Below are 19,662 nucleotides of genomic sequence, written 5' to 3'. Positions count from 1 at the left end.
TTCAAAAGATGCACATAATAAACTTGGCTTTTTTTTAACTGGCTTTGCTCACGCACGTATTTTTTATATATAAACTAGATGTAAAATTATTCAACATTCTACATAATTAATGTTCCTTCACATTTAATACAGATGCCTACAAGTACCTAATACAGCCGTATGTAGGTTATTTGAATGACCCAATAAAATCTGGGTATCGATTATATTATATATAATCCATATACATTACCTATATCGATTACTTTATTATAGCGTTACTCAGTTTAGCTGGCTTGCTGTCTATGATATAATTAATATTGATTTTGAAATCATACACCATCCAGAAGTAAATACTATGTAGTACCGATTATTAACAAGTCAAACTGCTAGTTCCCAGGGTGGGTCGCCAAATAAAATTGTAGATAATAAAGTTACCGGAAGCTAAGGTAAATAATTTAGAAACTTATGTAGAAAATATGAATACATAAGACTTTTTTTATACTTGTCTTATTTTAATACCCGAAAATGGGACCCTTATTTGAGGTCAGTGTTATCGTAACTGACATTAATTATATTTTAGTCCTATTAGTATAATAATAAATGGATCTTAAAAATTATAATTAAAATACTTGACACATAGACAACAAAAAAAATCCATAAAATTCTTGGATAGGTAATCAAGTAGAGGTATCTATTTATACGTCAATGTATTCGATAGTAAATTGGCATGAGATTTAACTTTAGTAGACGAAAATAGCTCTACCTACCACGATTCAAACAACTTATCCTGCTACGCTTTAGAATCTGATAACTTAATTATAAAATGGAGTTTATACTAAATAAACTAAAGTAAATATAGCAAGAATCTTTTATCCATTCCTAGTTTAAGATTTACATCTTTTTCCCAGTTTGCTGAAAGAGATTTCTACTAATAAATTAATAGAATAAGCTGAATCGTTTGTCTGTCTTGTGAGTAAATCTATTTGTCTTTAAAATGTGTCGTACATACGTATACTGATGAATAAATAAATAGTAACTCACCAATATGTTGGTCCATGCGTTTCTTGGGCTTGTGGACGGAGGCATAGGGGTCGGAGCAGTACTCTTGTCGTGAGGGGTTCTGGCTGCCTCGCAGGTTGTAGTCTCCAGGCGGCGGTTGCTGGTGCGGTAGGTGCGGATACGGGGCGTAGTCGTCTATGGTACCATAACCCCCGTGAGTTATCGGGTCGTACCCATAATTACTCTGTCTGTCCATAATCTGGTGCGCCGGCATACCCGCTGCGTTATTCGCCGCAGCCATCTTCATTTGCCACAAAGAGTCCTGAGAGTTCACACTCCCCCCGTTGTTACTATTCGTATAACTGTTCTCTATGTATCCCATGTTCACCCCTGTTGGAACAAATTAGGAATGTGTTATATATATGTATAACGTAAATATAAATGGAAATTCTACTAATAATTATAAAATCGTATTTATCATGGCAAGAGTGCCGATTTGTTTTTCTTTAACCCAAACAAGAAATGTAAAATCCTGAAAATCCGGCCTTGTTTTCGGTGTTATATGGATCAAGAAAAAGAGCGCTTTCGTCGTAAGCAGACGATTAGCATAACAATACGTTCCGTGTTGTAACGTGTTTGACTGATTACGATAATGCCAGAGTAATCGCGGCTTTTGTAGAATGCTGTAATATCCGGCTACGTCATGTGTCTAGTTGAAAACGGTCAATAAATAAATGGAACGATGGGTATCGTGGTCGTAGAGAGGACAATGTAAGCAATATCGTTGCGGAAACAGGATCTATTCATAAGACTATTGACAATGCATGCACAGTGAGACGCAAGCGGGTGACCAGGCGCGTTGTAGGGATGCCAAGGAGATCCTATCAGCATAAATGTATTTAAAGACACGGCGAGTTAGAAATATCAAACAAAAGCTCCGTGTCTTCCGCAAGATTTTTATTCCAGATTTACCTAGCGCGCCAGGAATTGTGATATCCACTACGCAAACTTTATACAGAAATAAAATATATCTGAGTGTAGAAACGGAAAGGAGCACGTTACTGAAATAAATCTTAAAAGTTTATCTTCTCCCCAAGGCTAGAATTTCCAACAGCGAGTTAGTTGTCGCCGTCTGTTTAGAAATTCTGGAACAATTCTGAGGTTTCGCTCAGCGGGACACAACATGCAAAGCTAAAAATTTGGTTACCTGATACTTCTGCAACAACCAGCCATCCTGATAGCATGGGGCAAAATACATTTTCCAATCCTTCAATTCATTAATTAATTAATTTAAAAGCAATGACCACGTCACCCGCTTGTAAAAATGAAATTGTATATAAAAATGTCTACAATAAACTGTTAAATAAATGAATTTCTGTGAACATGATAGGTCATTGCATTATTAAAGGTGAGATGATGTGTATACGTATTACTTACATTCTGAGCTGGGCATGTTTTGGGTTGGATGTCCTTGGGCGTGTGGTGCGACGTGGTACCCGTAGCCGCCTTGGGTGGCGTACACCGCGTTTTTCGAGTCTTCTAAGGCCAAATCCATGGAATGTTCCAGAGCTTTGTTCTCCATGCCCGTACTGGGGTAGTAAGGAGGCGGCGCTTGGTTTTGCGGCGACATAGGCGGTCTCATTGAGTCCATTTCGTAGTCCTTGGAGGTCTCTTTGACATTTTCGTTGCGTTTACAGCGGCAGAATATGAATAGTAGGCTGAGGAACAGCAGGAAGACCAGGCAGGAGACCACGATGGCGATCAGCGTCGCGGTCGTCAACGCCGCCGCGTCTTTCGTGTATGATGTGCCGACTGCAAACAAACAGTCCGTTTAGCTATTGGATAGAGTTCGCATAGAGTACCAAGAGATAGAATAGATCTTGTATCTATCAGTGACATCAAATATACAAAACAAATCTTAAACCAACTTCAATAAATCCTCTGAGTATGTTTCGATCATGTTGAAAGTAAAAGTAAAGACGCCAATACCACGAGCAACAAGTCGTTTTGTTTTCTTAGAAGTGTGACTCTGCTTTTCTAATATAAATAGTAAATACACGGCTTTTCCTATCACATCATATCGTTATGGTAATATATACTTACTCTCCGCTTCAGTGTAGTTGCTGCAGATTTCTTGACCAGGTAGAAGACACAGTTTGACCTTCAGGCGAGGATTGAGGTCGTCTAGAGGCGGCTCGGCGAAGTGGCGGCCAGTGGACCTGCTGGATTTAGGTGGGTCTAGCACCTTGTCCTGAATCGTGGATGACGTTCCGGACAGCTGGAGAGGTATCGTGTCCACCACCTACGGAACAAAGGTAAAATCATAAATTGTTCAAGTATTTCCAAAGTAGGATCATCATTCACCAGAGAACTCTTATAGAAAGTCTTTTTTTTAAATATAGTAAATACGTAGGTAACTATACGTAATGAAGTTATCTTTACCATGGGATAATCGGATAATTACAGAACATAATCCTATACTTCCTTCACCACCACGGTAGTCCTGAATCTAAGGGTATTCTGCAGTGTAATCCACTCCGCTGCTCTATTATGAACACATATGCTTGGATGAATGATTGGCAGTCTAGATTCACCAATAAGCCATTTCGTGGAAGAGATCGGGAAGCTCGGATTACTTAGTATTTCAATGTAACTTAGCGGTGGGTTTGGCTAAATTAATATTAAGTTACACTACATAAATCTCGCTGTAATAGATACATAATTAATAACTCACAGCAATTTTGGATGTGTTTGTATCTATATCCCCAAAGGCTTAGGCAGATCTACACCTCACATTACTCTGCATATACTCACAGTGGTGCAGTGGTTGAGCGTTGGACTCACGATCCGGAGGACCCATTTTCGAATCCCGGTGGGGACATATCACAAAAATCACTTTGTGATCCCTAGTTTGGTTATGACATTACAGAATGATCACCTGATTGTCCAACAGTAAGATGTTCCGTGCTTCGAAAGGCATGTTAAGCTGTTGGTCCCAGTTACTACTTACTGATTTAAGTAAGTAGTCGTTACATGAGCCATGTTTTTGGCGGCTCAATCGTAACCCTGACACCAGGGTTGATGAGGTTGGTATTCCACCTCACAACCCACACGATAAGACTCTTCGTATACTTTTTATACAGGCTGTTAGTGATATCGTAACGAAAACTTTGAGGGGTGATTGAGGCCATGATTCTGAGATGATATCAAGTGGAATTTTCCGTCGCAAAAGTATGGAATTGAAAATAATAAAAAGAAACACAAAAAATTTCAGGATGATTCAGCCTGAAAATTCCACTTTATATCTGCTCAGACAAACCTGTTTAGGTTTAGCGATGTTTGTAAATAATCTATGTGTAATTTATGAAGTGTTATAAATAATAAAAAAAAAATCATGGTCTGAATCATCCCCCTGAGTATTCGTTACGATGTCACTAACACCCTGTATACTATACATAGGATAAAATATATCTACAATACACCCACTCCTCATTTTTAAGTACCATATAACAGGAAGCGAGGCTATTACTTTTAACCGGGGACAAATAAAAAAAAATATTTTAGTGGTTTAGTACCCGAGCCGGGTTTCGAACCAGTGACACTATATGACGTAAGTCCCTCGTCCTTGAACAGGACTGACACGTATTTTTAGAAATAAATTAAATGATTATTATGTTTTGCATGAGTGGAAAATCGATGGCCGAGTTTCAATTTACTTACCTATTTCTCTTTCCAGGAAGGAAATAACGTGAAAACAAGCAAAGCCTCTGCATGGATACAAAAACAGATTTATATTTTGGCGTGTATCGACCGTAAAGATAAATGGAGTAAATGGGTTGTGAATAAACCTACACAAGAGTAGGTAGGTTACATAAAAGCACTAGACTTTTGAAAAGAAGGGAATGAATACAGAATAAACCCTATTCACATTATGATAATAATGCTGCTACATTCCGTTGAGTTAGCATACAATTGAGAAATACCTACTTACCGGAGATTTATTTATTGTTTATTTTTCTAATAATTACAATTATAAGTTACTATACGGGCACATGCCCAAGGCGGTAACGTAGATACATAAATATAAACTTAAATTATTATATGAAACAAGATTAAAAGAATAATAATAATTATGAATAAATAATAATTATTTTGAATTTATGTTTTATGTAATAATAATTATTATTTAATTAGCTCAGATGGAAAGAGGCCAGACGGACTGACTTTGGTGCCTTGGAAGAGCGGTAGGTGTTTGACCTATGACGCTACTTGCGTCAGCACCTTTGCCGCTAATCACCTAAGTCGGACGGTTAGAAAGCCCGGGGCTGCAGCGGAATGCGCAAAGGTGAAAAAGCGCGGAAAATACTCAGCCCTCGCCCAGCAATATACTTTCGTGCCGTTCGAGGAAGCTGCGGGTTCCTGGTGCGCAGAGGCGAAGGCATTTTTGGCTGAGTTGGGCCGGCGGTTGAGAGGACGTGGTTATGACGCCCGCTCCGGTTCAAATCTTGTGCAACGGTTGTCTATCACTATCCAACGTGGAAACGCGGCTAGTTTGATGGGCACCCTTGCGCCGGGAGTGACACGAGGTGGATTATTTTGACATAACGCCTGCGCATATAAACTTTAATTCATTCATTATGGATTAATACAAAAGTCATTTAAATATTGTATCTATGTGTAATTAGACTAAGTTTTTATTGAATAATAAATGATTTATGAGGAATGGCGGTTACTCCACCGACAAGAGCGCAGCTTTTAAATAGAGAGAGAGAGAAATGATTTATATATTGTATTTAATAATATATACATACATACACATACATACATAAACTCACGCCTATTTCCCACCGGGGTAAGCAGAGACTATAGAATTCCATAATATAATATAATATAATATATAATATATTCGATTTAATAATATATAATAACCAATAATCCCTTTCCTTTTCGGCGGATAAGAAAATGACAGGTATAATTTAAAATAATATTAGGAGGTTTGTGCAGGAATCGGGGTCATAATAGTGTATATTAAATAACTTTTCTTTTAGACGAGTACTGAGACGGACCAAAAGGACAAATCAAGTAATATAGTTTCAAGTCTAATAATATCTTATCCGTTGAAATTCCTAGACATTTAATAAAAGAGAGGGCTCTCTTTTATTTAATATGAAATTAATATCTTTGTTGCATAAGAATGAAACTTGCTAACCTCTTTTGAATTTCGGTATAGGTACTCACACGAAATAGTAACCAAAACTTATTTACATTCTTTAAACTTTAATATAAACGCTGTAGTTGGACATTTTATAGCTATAGCACAATTTATTCTTTTTAAAAGTTGTGACTTTGAATTCAAGCATATCGACGCCTTATAGAGAATACGACGTAAGCTTCTTGTTGAAAAATCAATTTCTAACGTAATTTTCTTCAACGACATGTCAATTTCTTTCAATTAATTCGTTAGTAGTCGTTACATGAGACAGGTCAGGGGCCTTTGGTAGCTCAATAATAACCCTGACACCAGAATGTACGTATATTCCATAGATGAAAAAGAATTAATTTCAATCCGGGTAAAAATTTAAACCACATGTTATTATTTAGATTGAAACTAGCCTGTCTATTACGGTTTAGGTAGGTAGTTAACAAAACTTGCATGTGATTTTTCTAAAGGAGGTTTTCATTACAAGTCGACGGTATAGACAATAATCATGAATGAACTTTGCGTCATGTTCAATATGATATCATGAAAGTTAACAGTTTTATTTTTCATCCTTGACAAGTGACAAATGAAATACCCTTGTGGAACATCAAATAGTTGTTGTGTAAGTGAAGTGTGTATCTAGCATGTAAGAAAATAGAGCATACTATAAATAGTCGTATACCAATTTTATATTAAAAGCATATCAACATTTTTTCGGAGCCTTCTGACTATGTGACAAGGGATACGTTATGAATATTACTTACGTAGCCAGTGTATAATGGTAGGACGTTCAACCGGAATCACACCGTTGGGATTACTAAAATGCTTTTTGGATATAATATCTAAAACTATCAAATATCTTCAATTAAAATTAAAGAAGTTTATCAGCGTTGTCTATCATATTGGTATTCAATATATTGGACAATGACAATGTATGCACCTATGTGTTTGTATACAAGATGTTAGTGACATCGTAACGAATACTGAGGGGGATGAAGTTTCCGTCGAAAAATTAATGAAAAGGTCATTAATTTTGCTACAAAAATTCCGTTTGATATTAAATCAAAATTATGATCTGAATCACCCATCAATATTTTCGTTACAATGTCACTAACACCCTGTATATTGGTATGATTCCAGCACATCACTAATAATACTATCCACTAACCACTATTGAAATTCCACTTGATATCAGCTCAGAATCATGGTCTGAATTATCCCCCTCAGTATTACGTTACGGTGTCACTAACACCAATACGTATTCGTATGGCTACCTGTACATACTTGTACGGGTGTAAGTGACATTTTAACGAATACTGAGCTGGATGATACATCTCATTATTCTGAGTGTAGTTCTGAGTGTTATTAAGTGAAATTTTCCGGCGCAAAAGTATAGAATAATAAATATGATGAATATTTGCGACGGAAAATTCCAGTTGATATTAGCTCAGAATTATGAGCTGAATCATCCGCCTCAGAATTCGTTACGATTTCACTAACACCCTGTATTATAAGCATTTAATCCTCATCACTAATTTAAGAGCCACGCTCTTGTCGGTGTAGCATTCTCCATGCTACTTTTTAGGGACAAATAGGGCAGTGGTTTCCCTCTTGCCTTTCGCACCGCAGTACTCTGTCTGACGCGAGTGTGATGGCGCCCAGAATAGTCTATTTCACTGCCGTACTAGGACTCCATTTCATCCTATCAATTGAAAATTAATAAAGTAAAAGATCCGTGCGTAACGGTAACGGATACGGATATCCGGAACATCACTAAGAAATATGTACATATAAATCTTTCTAGTTGATGACAGCTGTTTTTAAAGTATGTACCTATTTTTTCTAACAAAATACGGATATTTTTGGCTAACTCACCTTTAAATAAAACTGTTCAAGTGCTGGTAAGTACTCTACGTATGTTTATAAAGTTGTAAAGGATCTAATATAAGGAACAAAAAGCTATAAGTACTTATTTTACTTGTTATAGGCTGTACAATATTACTTTTATATAGTTTTGTACGTACAAGTACAGAAAATAGTGAGCTATTTTGATTATCGAGTTGAAAATTGAAAGGCAACTGTGGAGATGTATGTCGCAAGCTTGTAGATAACATCATTAGAGAACACGGCTCAAAAAGCCGAAAAGCAAACTTGGAGCATGAACACCATTTTAACTCTTCCAATTCCGTCACTATGGCTACCATACCTGGCCAGAAACCCCAGTAATTAAAATAATCATCGATAATACGATACCTATAACGGTAATTAAGTAATTTGATTCACCAACTATAGATGGTGGTTATCCTGGGAATATTATGATTCTTTCGCAGACAGACACTTCGTTCAAGTTGTTAATGCCATATACGGCAAGTCTATCGACTATTTGCTATAAAAAACACCTCCACTAACTAACCTAACCAGCAGTTGAGTATAGTAGTGGAGTATGCTCCATACCCGCTTCGGTTGATTGACGGGACGCCTGTGCCCAGCAGTGGGACGATGTAGGCTATTTGTGTTATAGGTAAGTAGGTATGCTTAATCTGCAATAAGTCACGTCAAAAAAAAAAGCAAACATACAGGGAACCTAATAAGGCCGGATAGAATGATTTCTTTTCACGTAACATTTCGTTAGAAAGAAAGATAAAAAAGTGTATTATTTTAGGACGCTACAGAAACGGATACATTACATAACAAAATTACATTGATACAACCACAGAGAAAATAAACCTAAGAACAAAAAAAAAACAATAAAATATTTTGTATTACGAGTAAGTACATATATTATGTAATACAATAACAGCTTAATCATGTGAGGTCCTGTATATATAAATGTTTAGATAACTTTTTTGTGTTTGTTGTTTCGCAAAAGGAGGGTTATGTGTTTAACCGCTATGCCTATATGCATGTGTATAATGTATGTGTGTATGCACGTCTGTTCCAAACTAACTTCTAAACTACCTGTCAGAATTTTACAAATGGTAAGCAAACTAGCACAGATAGGCATACGCCCACAGTTATCTAAACATCACATATTCGGAAGAATTTCAGAGAAATATACCAATTTTTTAGTTTCAAAGTTTTTAGAGAATGATTTTTGCGTAGTCGAGTGTTAGTTTTTAAACTTTTAAACTTACATTTTTATATTCGTTTTGTTAGCATAGTGTAACGGCAACGAAAGCGAAAATCATTCATCAAAGTAAAGGTCTACTTTTTCCCAATACATTTTTTATAATTGGTTTGAAAAACTGTAACCATGGTAGTATGCTTGAGTCGCATTGTGAGGTCTCAGGTTCGAATCCTCTAAGCCAATGATTTTCGAATTTGTTTTTGAATTCATGTTTGGAAACTGATGATGATGTTTGAAAAAGTGTAACGGTTCGAACTCCCAAGCTGTAAATAAGTTAACTGCAAAGTTGTTGATAGTCGTATATCAAAGTGACTATTGAAAAACTACTTATTTATGTTTTGCGGAGATTCATTCCTTCCTATTCAAAGCAAGACCTTGGAGGAATATACTTACAATATAATATAATCTTAAGCTCACGACTATATCCCACTTGGGGTAGTCAGAGGTACATCCATCGTAAGATGAACTAAATACCCACACCTCACCGAGCTTTCTGTTAGACCAACGTGGTAGGTGGCAATATAATACAATATATTATTAAATCTCTCTTTATTTAAGAGCTGCGCTCTTGTCGGTGGAGTAATCGCCATTCCTCTCTTCTTCCCGCCAAATCCTTCACGTCCTGATACGACACGACCTGCACCTTATCTTTTATTTGTTTCATAAATGTTCTCCTAGGTCTACCCCTTCCTCTCTTCCCTTCAATTTTTCCTTCTATGATGTTTGTTATAAATGAATCGTGTCGTATCAGGTGGCCAATCATATTTCCTCTCCGGTTCTCTACAGTCTTCATTATATTGTAAGATTCATTTAAGAAAAGTATGGTAAAAGGTGATTAGGGGGGCTAAAAAGGCACATTAAGGTGATTCGTTTTCCATACAAAAGTTGATGCAGTGCTACAGGAAAACGGATAGAGGAATATTGCTTTACCAAATGCGCCATTTAGAAGTTAGAAGTAGACTTCAAATTATGCATCTCTTTTAATAGCTAACCTAGTTCGCATGTGTGTGGGACAGCTTCGTGTTTGTTTTTGATGCAATGTTTTAATATGATATCTGCAGTAAATACTTCAAAATTGTAGCTTAACTTAAAGATAATGTATGTAAGATTTCGCCACCTAACATTTCACTGGGTCAGAACTCAACACTAAACGAATAAATGGAAGAAAATACGAAAACTGCAGAAGTAACGCCATCTGCTGACGCAGCGCTACCTAGCTGAGTGAAACGCATCACCTTAAAATTAAGTGCGCAATGCAAATAAATGACAAATAGCAATATCGCTATCTTAGATGAATTGCTTCAATGTGGCCATTTTAACACCCCAGCCCATGGCTCATATAATGTACTTTCAATTTAGAAAGGACTCAAACCCTCTGGTTTTTAATGCTTGCCCGAGAACATAAGCAGCTAAACGTGTTCTATGTTCAATTGTTATTTTTTATCAATATCCCCAATTGTATAGAATTAGCCATTTTGAGAATTATGCATTTAGAGAATTTCCATTCTGAGAATTACCCATTTAAAGAAAAGCCATTTTGAGAACTAGTCTTTTTGCGAATCTGTTGCCATTTTGAGAATTAGACCTTCTGCGTTAAAACCTACAAATTATTACTGCCGCTCTATAATGTAAATAATTAATAGGAAGAATAGTATGAATGAGAAAGTTCAGAACAATACTATTATTCATTCATTCATTCATCTCTTTCATTTGCGTTTCTGATTACCTTTCCAGTATTATGTAAAGTTGAAACAGCAACCAAGATGAATTACTCCTTGTAATCGAGGGAGTGGGTTCGCATAGCTAAGTCTGTGGTAAAAACGTTTCACTAGAATTAAATCTAGACAGTTAGGTACGTAGTGTTGGATAGGAAAGAATCGATCGGCCTAATGTCGACTGATACATCGCTATTGTAATGAACGTTACAGCCCTTACGTACTTTGACAGTTCTAATTCTTCCCGCGCAATGAGGCTATTGTAAAATGACATATTTATTGAGATCGAGGAGCTCGGTGGCGCAGCGGTAAACGCGCTCGGTCTGCGATTGTTGAAGTTAAGCAACTTTCGCCACAAAAAAAGTTTTCATCTCGAGCTCCTCCGTGATTCGGAAGGCACGTTAAGCCGTAGGTCCCGGCTGCATTAGCAGTCGTTAATAACCATCAATCCGCACTGGGCCCACGTGGTGGTTTAAGGCCCGATCTCCCTATTCATCCATAGGGAAGGCCCGTGCCCCAGCAGTGGGGACGTTAATGGGCTGATGATGATGATGATATTTATTGAAATACAATCAATAAAATCAATATACAAAACTGGTCGTTTTTTTTTTTTCAAAAATAGTATTAAAGACAACCTGTCCTATTTGGACTAATCTTGAGAACCACGGAATGTGTGGCTTTTACAGTTATATACTGGTGTCAGTCAATACTTCTATTTCATACATACAGTGATATTATATCTATCCTTTTCTAACATAAAACAATAGAGTGGTTATCTCAAAGGCCAACCAATACCACAGTTAAAATTATCTTTCCACGAATAAGTATTCCTGTAATCGCCCAAGAGGCATTGAGGGCATGTGTTTATGTTCTTATGAAAAAAGAAAATTGTTATGTAGGATTATATTCGTACAAAACAGATATAACGTCATTTAATATAATATAATATATTAAATGACTTTCAATTCTTTATTATAATAAAGAATTGAAGATTTTTCAATCAATTAATCAATCTCAAACGGGCTTATTTTCCGAAAAAAGCCATCTATAATACTTACCTACTTGAATGCTTCTTAAATACATGGTAATACTAATTGATTTTTGAAAATATTTGTGATGTGAATAATATTAGTCACCGTTGCACCAAATTGTGATAAAAGTTTTCTTACCACTGGTTGCCTGGAAGAAATTTCTGCTTAGCAATAAGGCCGCCAGATTGTACTATATCTTTCGTTCATGTGTGTAAAACTTATTTTGTATGTTGTGTGCAATAAAGTATATTTGTATTGTGTTGTATTATTCTCAATCAACCGGAGGGGGTATGGAGTATGGAGCACACTCCAGCACTGCGGGTTGGCCGGAGTGTATTTTACGGCTAATAGCCGGGACCAACGCCTTAACATCCAGTTGATTGCCCTCAATCACATGTGCACAGCAGTAGGAAGTATACTATAGACTGTACGTATATATTATAAGGTGGCCCAGAAGTTTACGTTCAGAAACACCCCCATGTATGTTCAGGGATTATTTACGGTTTAGGAGATATGCCCCATTTTGTACCATTTTCTAGATTTTCTACCTTACTTCAGAAAATCATCATTTTGTCGGTATCTCTTTCTCAATAATGCTTTTATTTTGCTTATTTTGGGAAAATGATATTTGGAGAAAGAGAAATACGGAAACTACTCTAGTTTCCCAAAACATTATAATAATATGAGATGGATATTATTTTGTCTAATACAGTAGGCCTGTATGTACCTAGTACGTGATCGTGCGTCATTTTCATGTTTACAAACTGTAGGCGGATGCTTTCACGAAAGGCACAATACAAATATTATAAAAATAGCCTTGCGAGGTTTTCTCTTGAATAAATAAAATTTTATTGTCACTTCAGTAGATAGAAAAAATATATTTTTATAGTTATCTATTTTTGGGTAGGGAAATTTAAACGTCAAGCCGGCAAGTGGTAAACTTGATTCACATAATCGTTTAACTCGCAAATCTCGTAAAAAATAAATATTTTCATGTTCGCATTCTATCTATTGTTTTTATAGTTCTTGAGAAGATTAATAAAAAATGTTAATCTCCTTATTTTTTGGTGTCGGTTAAATATATCTACCTACCAAGTCTGTAATCTTAACTTAACAGACTTTACGTAAATCTTTAGATACTTAGGTCTTTTTTTATTTATTATCTTAAAAAGGAAATCTTCCAAGAGTCTTGCTTGGGAAAGGTATAAAGGTTTTCCGAAGACTGAAACACCACGAAATAAACTAAACTCGATAAATGTTTGGCGGCGAGGGTGTGCTGCCGCCAAAGGATGTTTTTTTTTGGGGTACCGAACTGAGCATAGTACCCCGCTAGCCACAAGTTGATAGTGTGACTAGGGATCGACGATCCAACAGTATTGTGTTGGAAGTTGTATATATACGTCTTGCCGTGAAAACTTCGATACCGCGTTTCAGGACTGCTTGAAGACTGCATTATTGAATGTGGCGCCATCTGTTGCATGTGAGCGGAACTAGGTGGCCAACTAGTTGGGTCCGCTACATCACTCCCCCCCTCAGACCGGAGGTCGATTTAAGTGCTTCAGTGCTCTTCAGGAATGCCGTGTTGCCTGTACTCCCAGTGAGTCGGGAAGAGGTGTGTACGGCGTGGGTTGTGCTCCTGTCCACGGTGAGTCGGGATGGGGAGCTGCTCCTATCCTCGGTAAGTCGGGATTGTGGAGCCGGCGACTGGCGTGAGGCGAGAAGGCGGCCTGCCACGTGGAGCGCGTGCTCGACAGCGTGGTGTGGCAGTGGACCTCGTGTGCTGTGTCGCTGCTGCGTGCGCAGTGCCAGGTCCAGGCAGCTTGGGCAGCTGGTCATGGAACTGTAGATGCTCCGAAGTCCTGGTGTGGAGTGTCAGATGTCCAGGCAGCGTCGTAGGCGGCTGGCAGGTGGACGTGCTGATGATGCTCCGACTGAAGGCTGATGATGAACGCCTGTTGAGGGTTGATGCGGGGTGATTGATGCTGGTGGCGGATGATGCAGGTGCGATGCAGTTGACTCAGACTCCCAGAAGGTGTAGGCAGGAAGTGTTCTGTCGAGGGTCACCAGTTTGGCGGCGAGGGTGTGCTGCCGCCAAAGGATGTTTTTTTTTGGGGTACCGAACTGAGCATAGTACCCCGCTAGCCACAAGTTGATAGTGTGACTAGGGATCGACGATCCAACAGTATTGTGTTGGAAGTTGTATATATACGTCTTGCCGTGAAAACTTCGATACCGCGTTTCAGGACTGCTTGAAGACTGCATTATTGAATGTGGCGCCATCTGTTGCATGTGAGCGGAACTAGGTGGCCATCTAGTTGGGTCCGCTACAAATGTCTGTATTGATTTACTTTGGTATTGTCGGTTAATATATATTTGTTGTTAGGGACGTCTAATATTTAATACATCCGTTCCGTTTTAGGCACCTACTTCCGTTATAGCTCGACAGTGAAACTTATCTATATAATATGTATAAAAGCGAAATACCACTCACTGATTAATCACAAAATCTCAGAAACACCTACAAACTTGAAATTAGACTAGTAGGTTCTTTATAGGGTGTAAACATCCGCTGAAAACTCAGACATCCGATAACTCCACGCTTACGAAATCACGAGCGGCCCGTGTTATCGTAATAAGAAATATGGTGCCCTAATGTCACTGTCATCTAACCACCATTGACTAACCACAAACCATTATCCATTGTAATTAGGTACATGGAGTTGGGAATCTTTAATGGAAATATACGATACTTGTCATTTTATTAATTAAAGTGAGTTTTTAGGGTACCTGAAGGGTAAAAAGCGGGACCCTATTACTAAGACTCCGCTGTCCGTCTGTCCGGTTATGAACAGTGATAGTCAGATAGTTGAAATTTTTAACAGATGATGTGTAATACTAAAAAACAGAATAAAATAAATATTAATTATTTTAATAACGGCAACAGTCATACGCTTGAAATATTCACAGGACATTAAGTTATATATTAACTTTAAGAAGAATTAATTAAATTAATATTAGGGGCTCCCATACACAATGAGTCCGACTCGCATTAACCGCTTTTTAAGTCCTTTTAATTTGAAATAATACAAATAAGAGAAGAATAAAAATACCTTAGGCATATTTATTGTTGGTGGAGCTTGAGAAAGGGATATGGAACGTACTCGCAGTATGCTACATACCCTCAGCAGTGCCCTGCAGTGGAACTTATATAGTCTGTTCAATCTTTATGTTTAGGTTATGCCTTACCTGCCATCCTCCAACAGCTCCAAGACCCTCGGCGACCCCAATGAGGGAGAGGCAAGTGGGTCCAGCAGTGAACACCACAGTCTTAGTAGCCGGGTCGTAAGTCACTTGCTCTGGAGGCGGTATCTCGTCCACTTTGGTCGTCACGGTGATCTCATTAGAATAGTTGCTCTGGCCCTTCGTGTTCACCGCTTTCACCTGACAAGAGACATGTTGTTAGGAAAAGTCTAATAATAAAAAATGCTATAGTGGTGCTGTCAAAACAAATGTGGAATGCGCTTTCGGGCTTTAGGGCATGGTTCCAAATTGATTTTTTTCCGAATAATTGTGGTTGTTTGTTCTCGTTAATCATCTCTCGAAATGGCACGTGCGTGGAATCCCAAAAGCGCATCCAACGAGCTAATCAACTGTATACAATATTTTCAGTTTCGAAAGTGTAGATGTGCTTTAAATTTCATAGGAAAAAAGAAAAGGCTCGATAAATTCGTGCTTTTGGTGCCAATAAATTTGTACGATAAATATCTTCAGCGTTATTTGTTGTCGTATTGAATGGGTAGCTCCAAAATTTATAGAAGGCCGCTTGGTGACAATAAAGAAGCGTTCGGCATGCTGTTTTTGGATGGAAATTAGTGTTCTGGGTATTTCAGGTTCATAGATGTTTGAGTTGCGCATTTAGTAGGTAGACGTTGTATATGCGAGCCAGCGTTATACGTTGCGTGGACACTCCAGCCCCTCAAGCGGCGCTAGCAATCCGTCAATATCTGTCATGTCTGAGAGAAACACGTGTAACCGCGTTCATATTTAAATCCAATTTACGGATTTCGGTCTTTTATGTAACCGCCACCGCAATGACAAACTGTTACCAGAGTAATTATATACCCGTAGTTTGTTAGAGTTTTTACCATAGGCACCTGCATATTATTTAATTCGGTTTACTAATACGTAGTAGATACCAAGGTATTTTTTTTAATTCAATAATCTACGTCACCAAAGTGACAGTTATTTGGATATTAACACAACATTATGAATTCAACTCAAAAATATCCAAAAACGTTTCTAGTTTCTCTAAGACACCACATACATACTTTTCTTGCCTGCTCTTACACAAAGCTCATGCGTCATCGACAAACCATATTAATTTAGTGTTTTATTTATCTTTCAGTTTTTAACATTGATCGTGTAGGTGGCATCTACAGCAACGTCACAGAACAGAATACAAGAACAGAACAGATACAGCTCGGCCAATTTACCTTGAAAATGAACGTTTCGTGCTGTCGGTTGCAATAAAATGAAAAACAAACATAAATTAATCATATTCGAACTTCTGATTTGTATGCCTAATACAATTCTTTTGCAGCTATTTTACAAGTCATAATCTACTAGTAATGCGGCATAATAAATAAATAAATGTTGGAATAGTCTCGTTCCATTAATATCCAACAACATTGATTCATGTTTCGTCAATACAAACACAATCTATTCGTAAGTATGTAAATATAGGGAATGAAGAAACGTTTATTTGAGGAATAGTCTCTGGCTCCCGGTACACGACTTTAAGCCTACGACATGTAAAATTACAGCGACATTCCAATGGTCACAAGTCATGACGTCATAGTTTAAACAACGTTGGGAAGTTTGAAAATGATGAAGATAATTACCTTGAAGGTGTAGGAGCTGTATTGCTCGAGGCGTGTGACGTTACAGGGGTTGATGCGTCCGCAGTCGTACTCCATCCAATCATGGTCTCCGGCACGCTCGCTGCCGCAGCGCTCGCCGCCCGCCGCGCTCCTGCCCACGCGTCTATACAACACGAAGTACTTCGTGCTCGACAAGCCCCCGTTAAACCCTGCCTCCCATTTCAATGTCACATACGAAGGCCCCACCTTCTGTACGGACAGCAATTTAGGCGATTCCGGAGCGCCTTTCGGCTGTAACCTAATCTGCGGCTTAATGCTGCCTAGCGCATTTGTAACTTTACAGTAATAGTCTCCGTAATCCCTCGGACTAATGTTCTTTATCCTCAACACGCTGTAGTACGAATCGTTGTTGTTCGTCGTGGTATTGATGTCGTAGTGACCATCGGATGACATTTGCAGTGGAGAAGTACTAGAGCCATACAGCCATTGAAATTCTGGTTTTGGGAACGAGAGAACTCTGCACGAAATCTCGGCTGTCTCCATTAGGTCGTATGCTACTTTCTTTTGCTGTTTTATAGCGAGCGGTGGATCTGCAAATAAAAATAAATAAATCGTCGACATGTAATACTAAGCTACAAGTAAAAAAGTTTTGCAAACAATTTGTCTTGTTGAACTTTCTTTATTTCTGGCTACTTACCTACATATTTACCTGTTTATTTCTATGTGAATGTGAGTGTGATGTTGAACTTCACACTAACGACTACTAATTAACCAAATTGAAGTTGGGAGTCAATTAAGTGTAAGTACGAGTGATACTTACGTTCTATTCTTAGCGTCATAGATGAGTCGACTCTCTTAACTTCATTCTCAAATGAACACGTGTACGTTCCCCTGTCATCAGGTATTAAATCATTTAAGTTGCTTCTCGCCTTTCCATTGAACCTGAGCGTTGATTGTACGTTGAACACGGCGTTGCTGCCTTCCGTGAAATCAGTCTTAACCTCATACAAATTCGCATCGGGTTTTATTTCAGCATTATCTTTGTACCACTTGATATTTGGTCTCGGTTTTCCTTGGGCACTACAAGATATGGAGTAGTCTTCTTCGCCAGATCGCTTCGTCATGTGAAGAGGAAGTTTCGACTGGAAATGCGGCGGTTGATGGACCTCGAGGGTCACGGAGGCGAGATCGCCGTGTCCGAGCTCGTTGGTAGCTTGGCAGCGGTAGACGCCCTCACTTCCGAGATGGGCGCTCGGGATGGTGTACTGGTTGCTGGTAGCAAGTATGGCCGGTTTGGCGTCGGGGTTGCCGTTGTCGCGGAACCAGCGGAACTGCGGCGCGGGCCAGCCGGGCGGCTTGGCGCTGCAGGTGAGGGTGACGGCCGTGCCCTCCTGCGCCACGGGCCGGTCGGGGCTGATGCGCGCGCGCCCCGGCTTGTGCCGCACCAGCACCGCCACAGACGCGCTGCTAGCACGCTCTACACTCTTCCCATTGCTTGAATTTATAACATTCGCCGCTCGACATACATAAGTCCCGGCCATATCGGCGTTAACTTTCCTCAATACTAGCGTATTCCCTTTCTGTTGAAAGTCGGGCTTGCCTTCCATGGTCCATTCAATGTATATAGGTTCAGGATTTGCGAATACTTCGCAACGGATCTCCACATTGCCACCCTCTTCGGCCTCATACGTTTTTGACTCAACGGTCACGCTCGGCGGAAAAAGGACGTCTAGGTAGACTTCCTTTTCGCCTGGTCTGCCGAGACCGTTGTCGGCTGTGCAGGTGTACTTGCCAGCGTCCTGGCTGGTGACGCCGGGGATGGAGTGAGTGAAGGAGTTGGATATGTATTTGCCGTTCCTAGTCCACTTCACGGAGCTGACTTGCGGCTTCGCGTCCACCTTGCAATCCATCGTCGCAGTGCCATCGATTTCCACCCGAAGAGGATTGTCAGGGCCAACTTCCACGCGAGGGTAGTCTAAAAACAAACACAAATAATTTATTACATTTCTGTAAACATACACAAAAGCTTCGTAACACACAACACAAACGTACAAAATTCGCAAGAATTATAAATTCCTATTTCAGTGCAATGTAAAACGTCCATAAAAAGTTATTAAGCAAATTATGAAAGTAATTTTGTTTAACAGTTAAAAGTTGAACCTCAACAAAATAAAACTGATGTAAATAAGAACACTCATAAAAGTTGAGGAAAAGTCGAAATAATTATTTGAATAAGTGAAGCATTTGAATGCTTGAAGGAATATTTCTTACGCATTCTTCGTAGTCAAGTCATATCCACGAGGAGCATAAAATGGCCCCGCGCAAGACGAGAGCTTTGAAATTTATGATTATGCTGAGGGCAGGAGGTTCGCCTTTTGAACAATGATAATATTCATAAATAAAATATTCGAGATGAGTACCAGACCACGGAAAAATTGGGGCATACCGTACCGATCTGGACCAAGCGTTTCATACTTTTGTTTATTTGATTGATACCATGTGCACCTCGTAATTTAGGGTTGCCAGCTGCGCTCGTGTTTATGCAGTAGGAATTTTAAATGAAAATGTAGGAAAGCAGGTGCGAAACATATAAGTACCTAAAAAGTAACGTAATACCTTCTAAGCTCCACTAAATGTAGAGTGCTAAAACAGGGGCGTGACTGGAAATAACTACCATAGCAGCACTGAATAAACGCATTTGCTTATTTTCTTTCTCGTTCTTACAATATAA

General features: G+C 38.8%; 1 protein-coding gene across 1 annotated transcript in view; it reads right to left on the bottom strand.

Annotated features, from left to right (window-relative positions):
• Positions 1-19,662, bottom strand: part of LOC126367990 (hemicentin-2) — a 105,567-nt gene that overhangs the window by 8,253 nt on the left and 77,652 nt on the right. The window contains exons 5-10 of the mRNA XM_050011810.1: positions 17,752-18,906; positions 16,953-17,521; positions 15,298-15,492; positions 3,082-3,280; positions 2,416-2,790; positions 1,021-1,368 (exon numbers count right to left, since the gene is read on the bottom strand). Of these exons, the coding sequence (XP_049867767.1) occupies positions 1,021-1,368; positions 2,416-2,790; positions 3,082-3,280; positions 15,298-15,492; positions 16,953-17,521; positions 17,752-18,906 (2,841 nt within the window). The remainder of the gene's footprint in view (positions 1-1,020; positions 1,369-2,415; positions 2,791-3,081; positions 3,281-15,297; positions 15,493-16,952; positions 17,522-17,751; positions 18,907-19,662) is intronic.

The sequence above is a fragment of the Pectinophora gossypiella genome, chromosome 7 (genome assembly GCF_024362695.1).
Source record: "Pectinophora gossypiella chromosome 7, ilPecGoss1.1, whole genome shotgun sequence".
Taxonomy (NCBI): domain Eukaryota; kingdom Metazoa; phylum Arthropoda; class Insecta; order Lepidoptera; family Gelechiidae; genus Pectinophora; species Pectinophora gossypiella.
The sequence above is the reverse complement of the archived record's forward strand: the minus strand, read 5'-3'. Positions and strand labels throughout refer to the sequence as shown.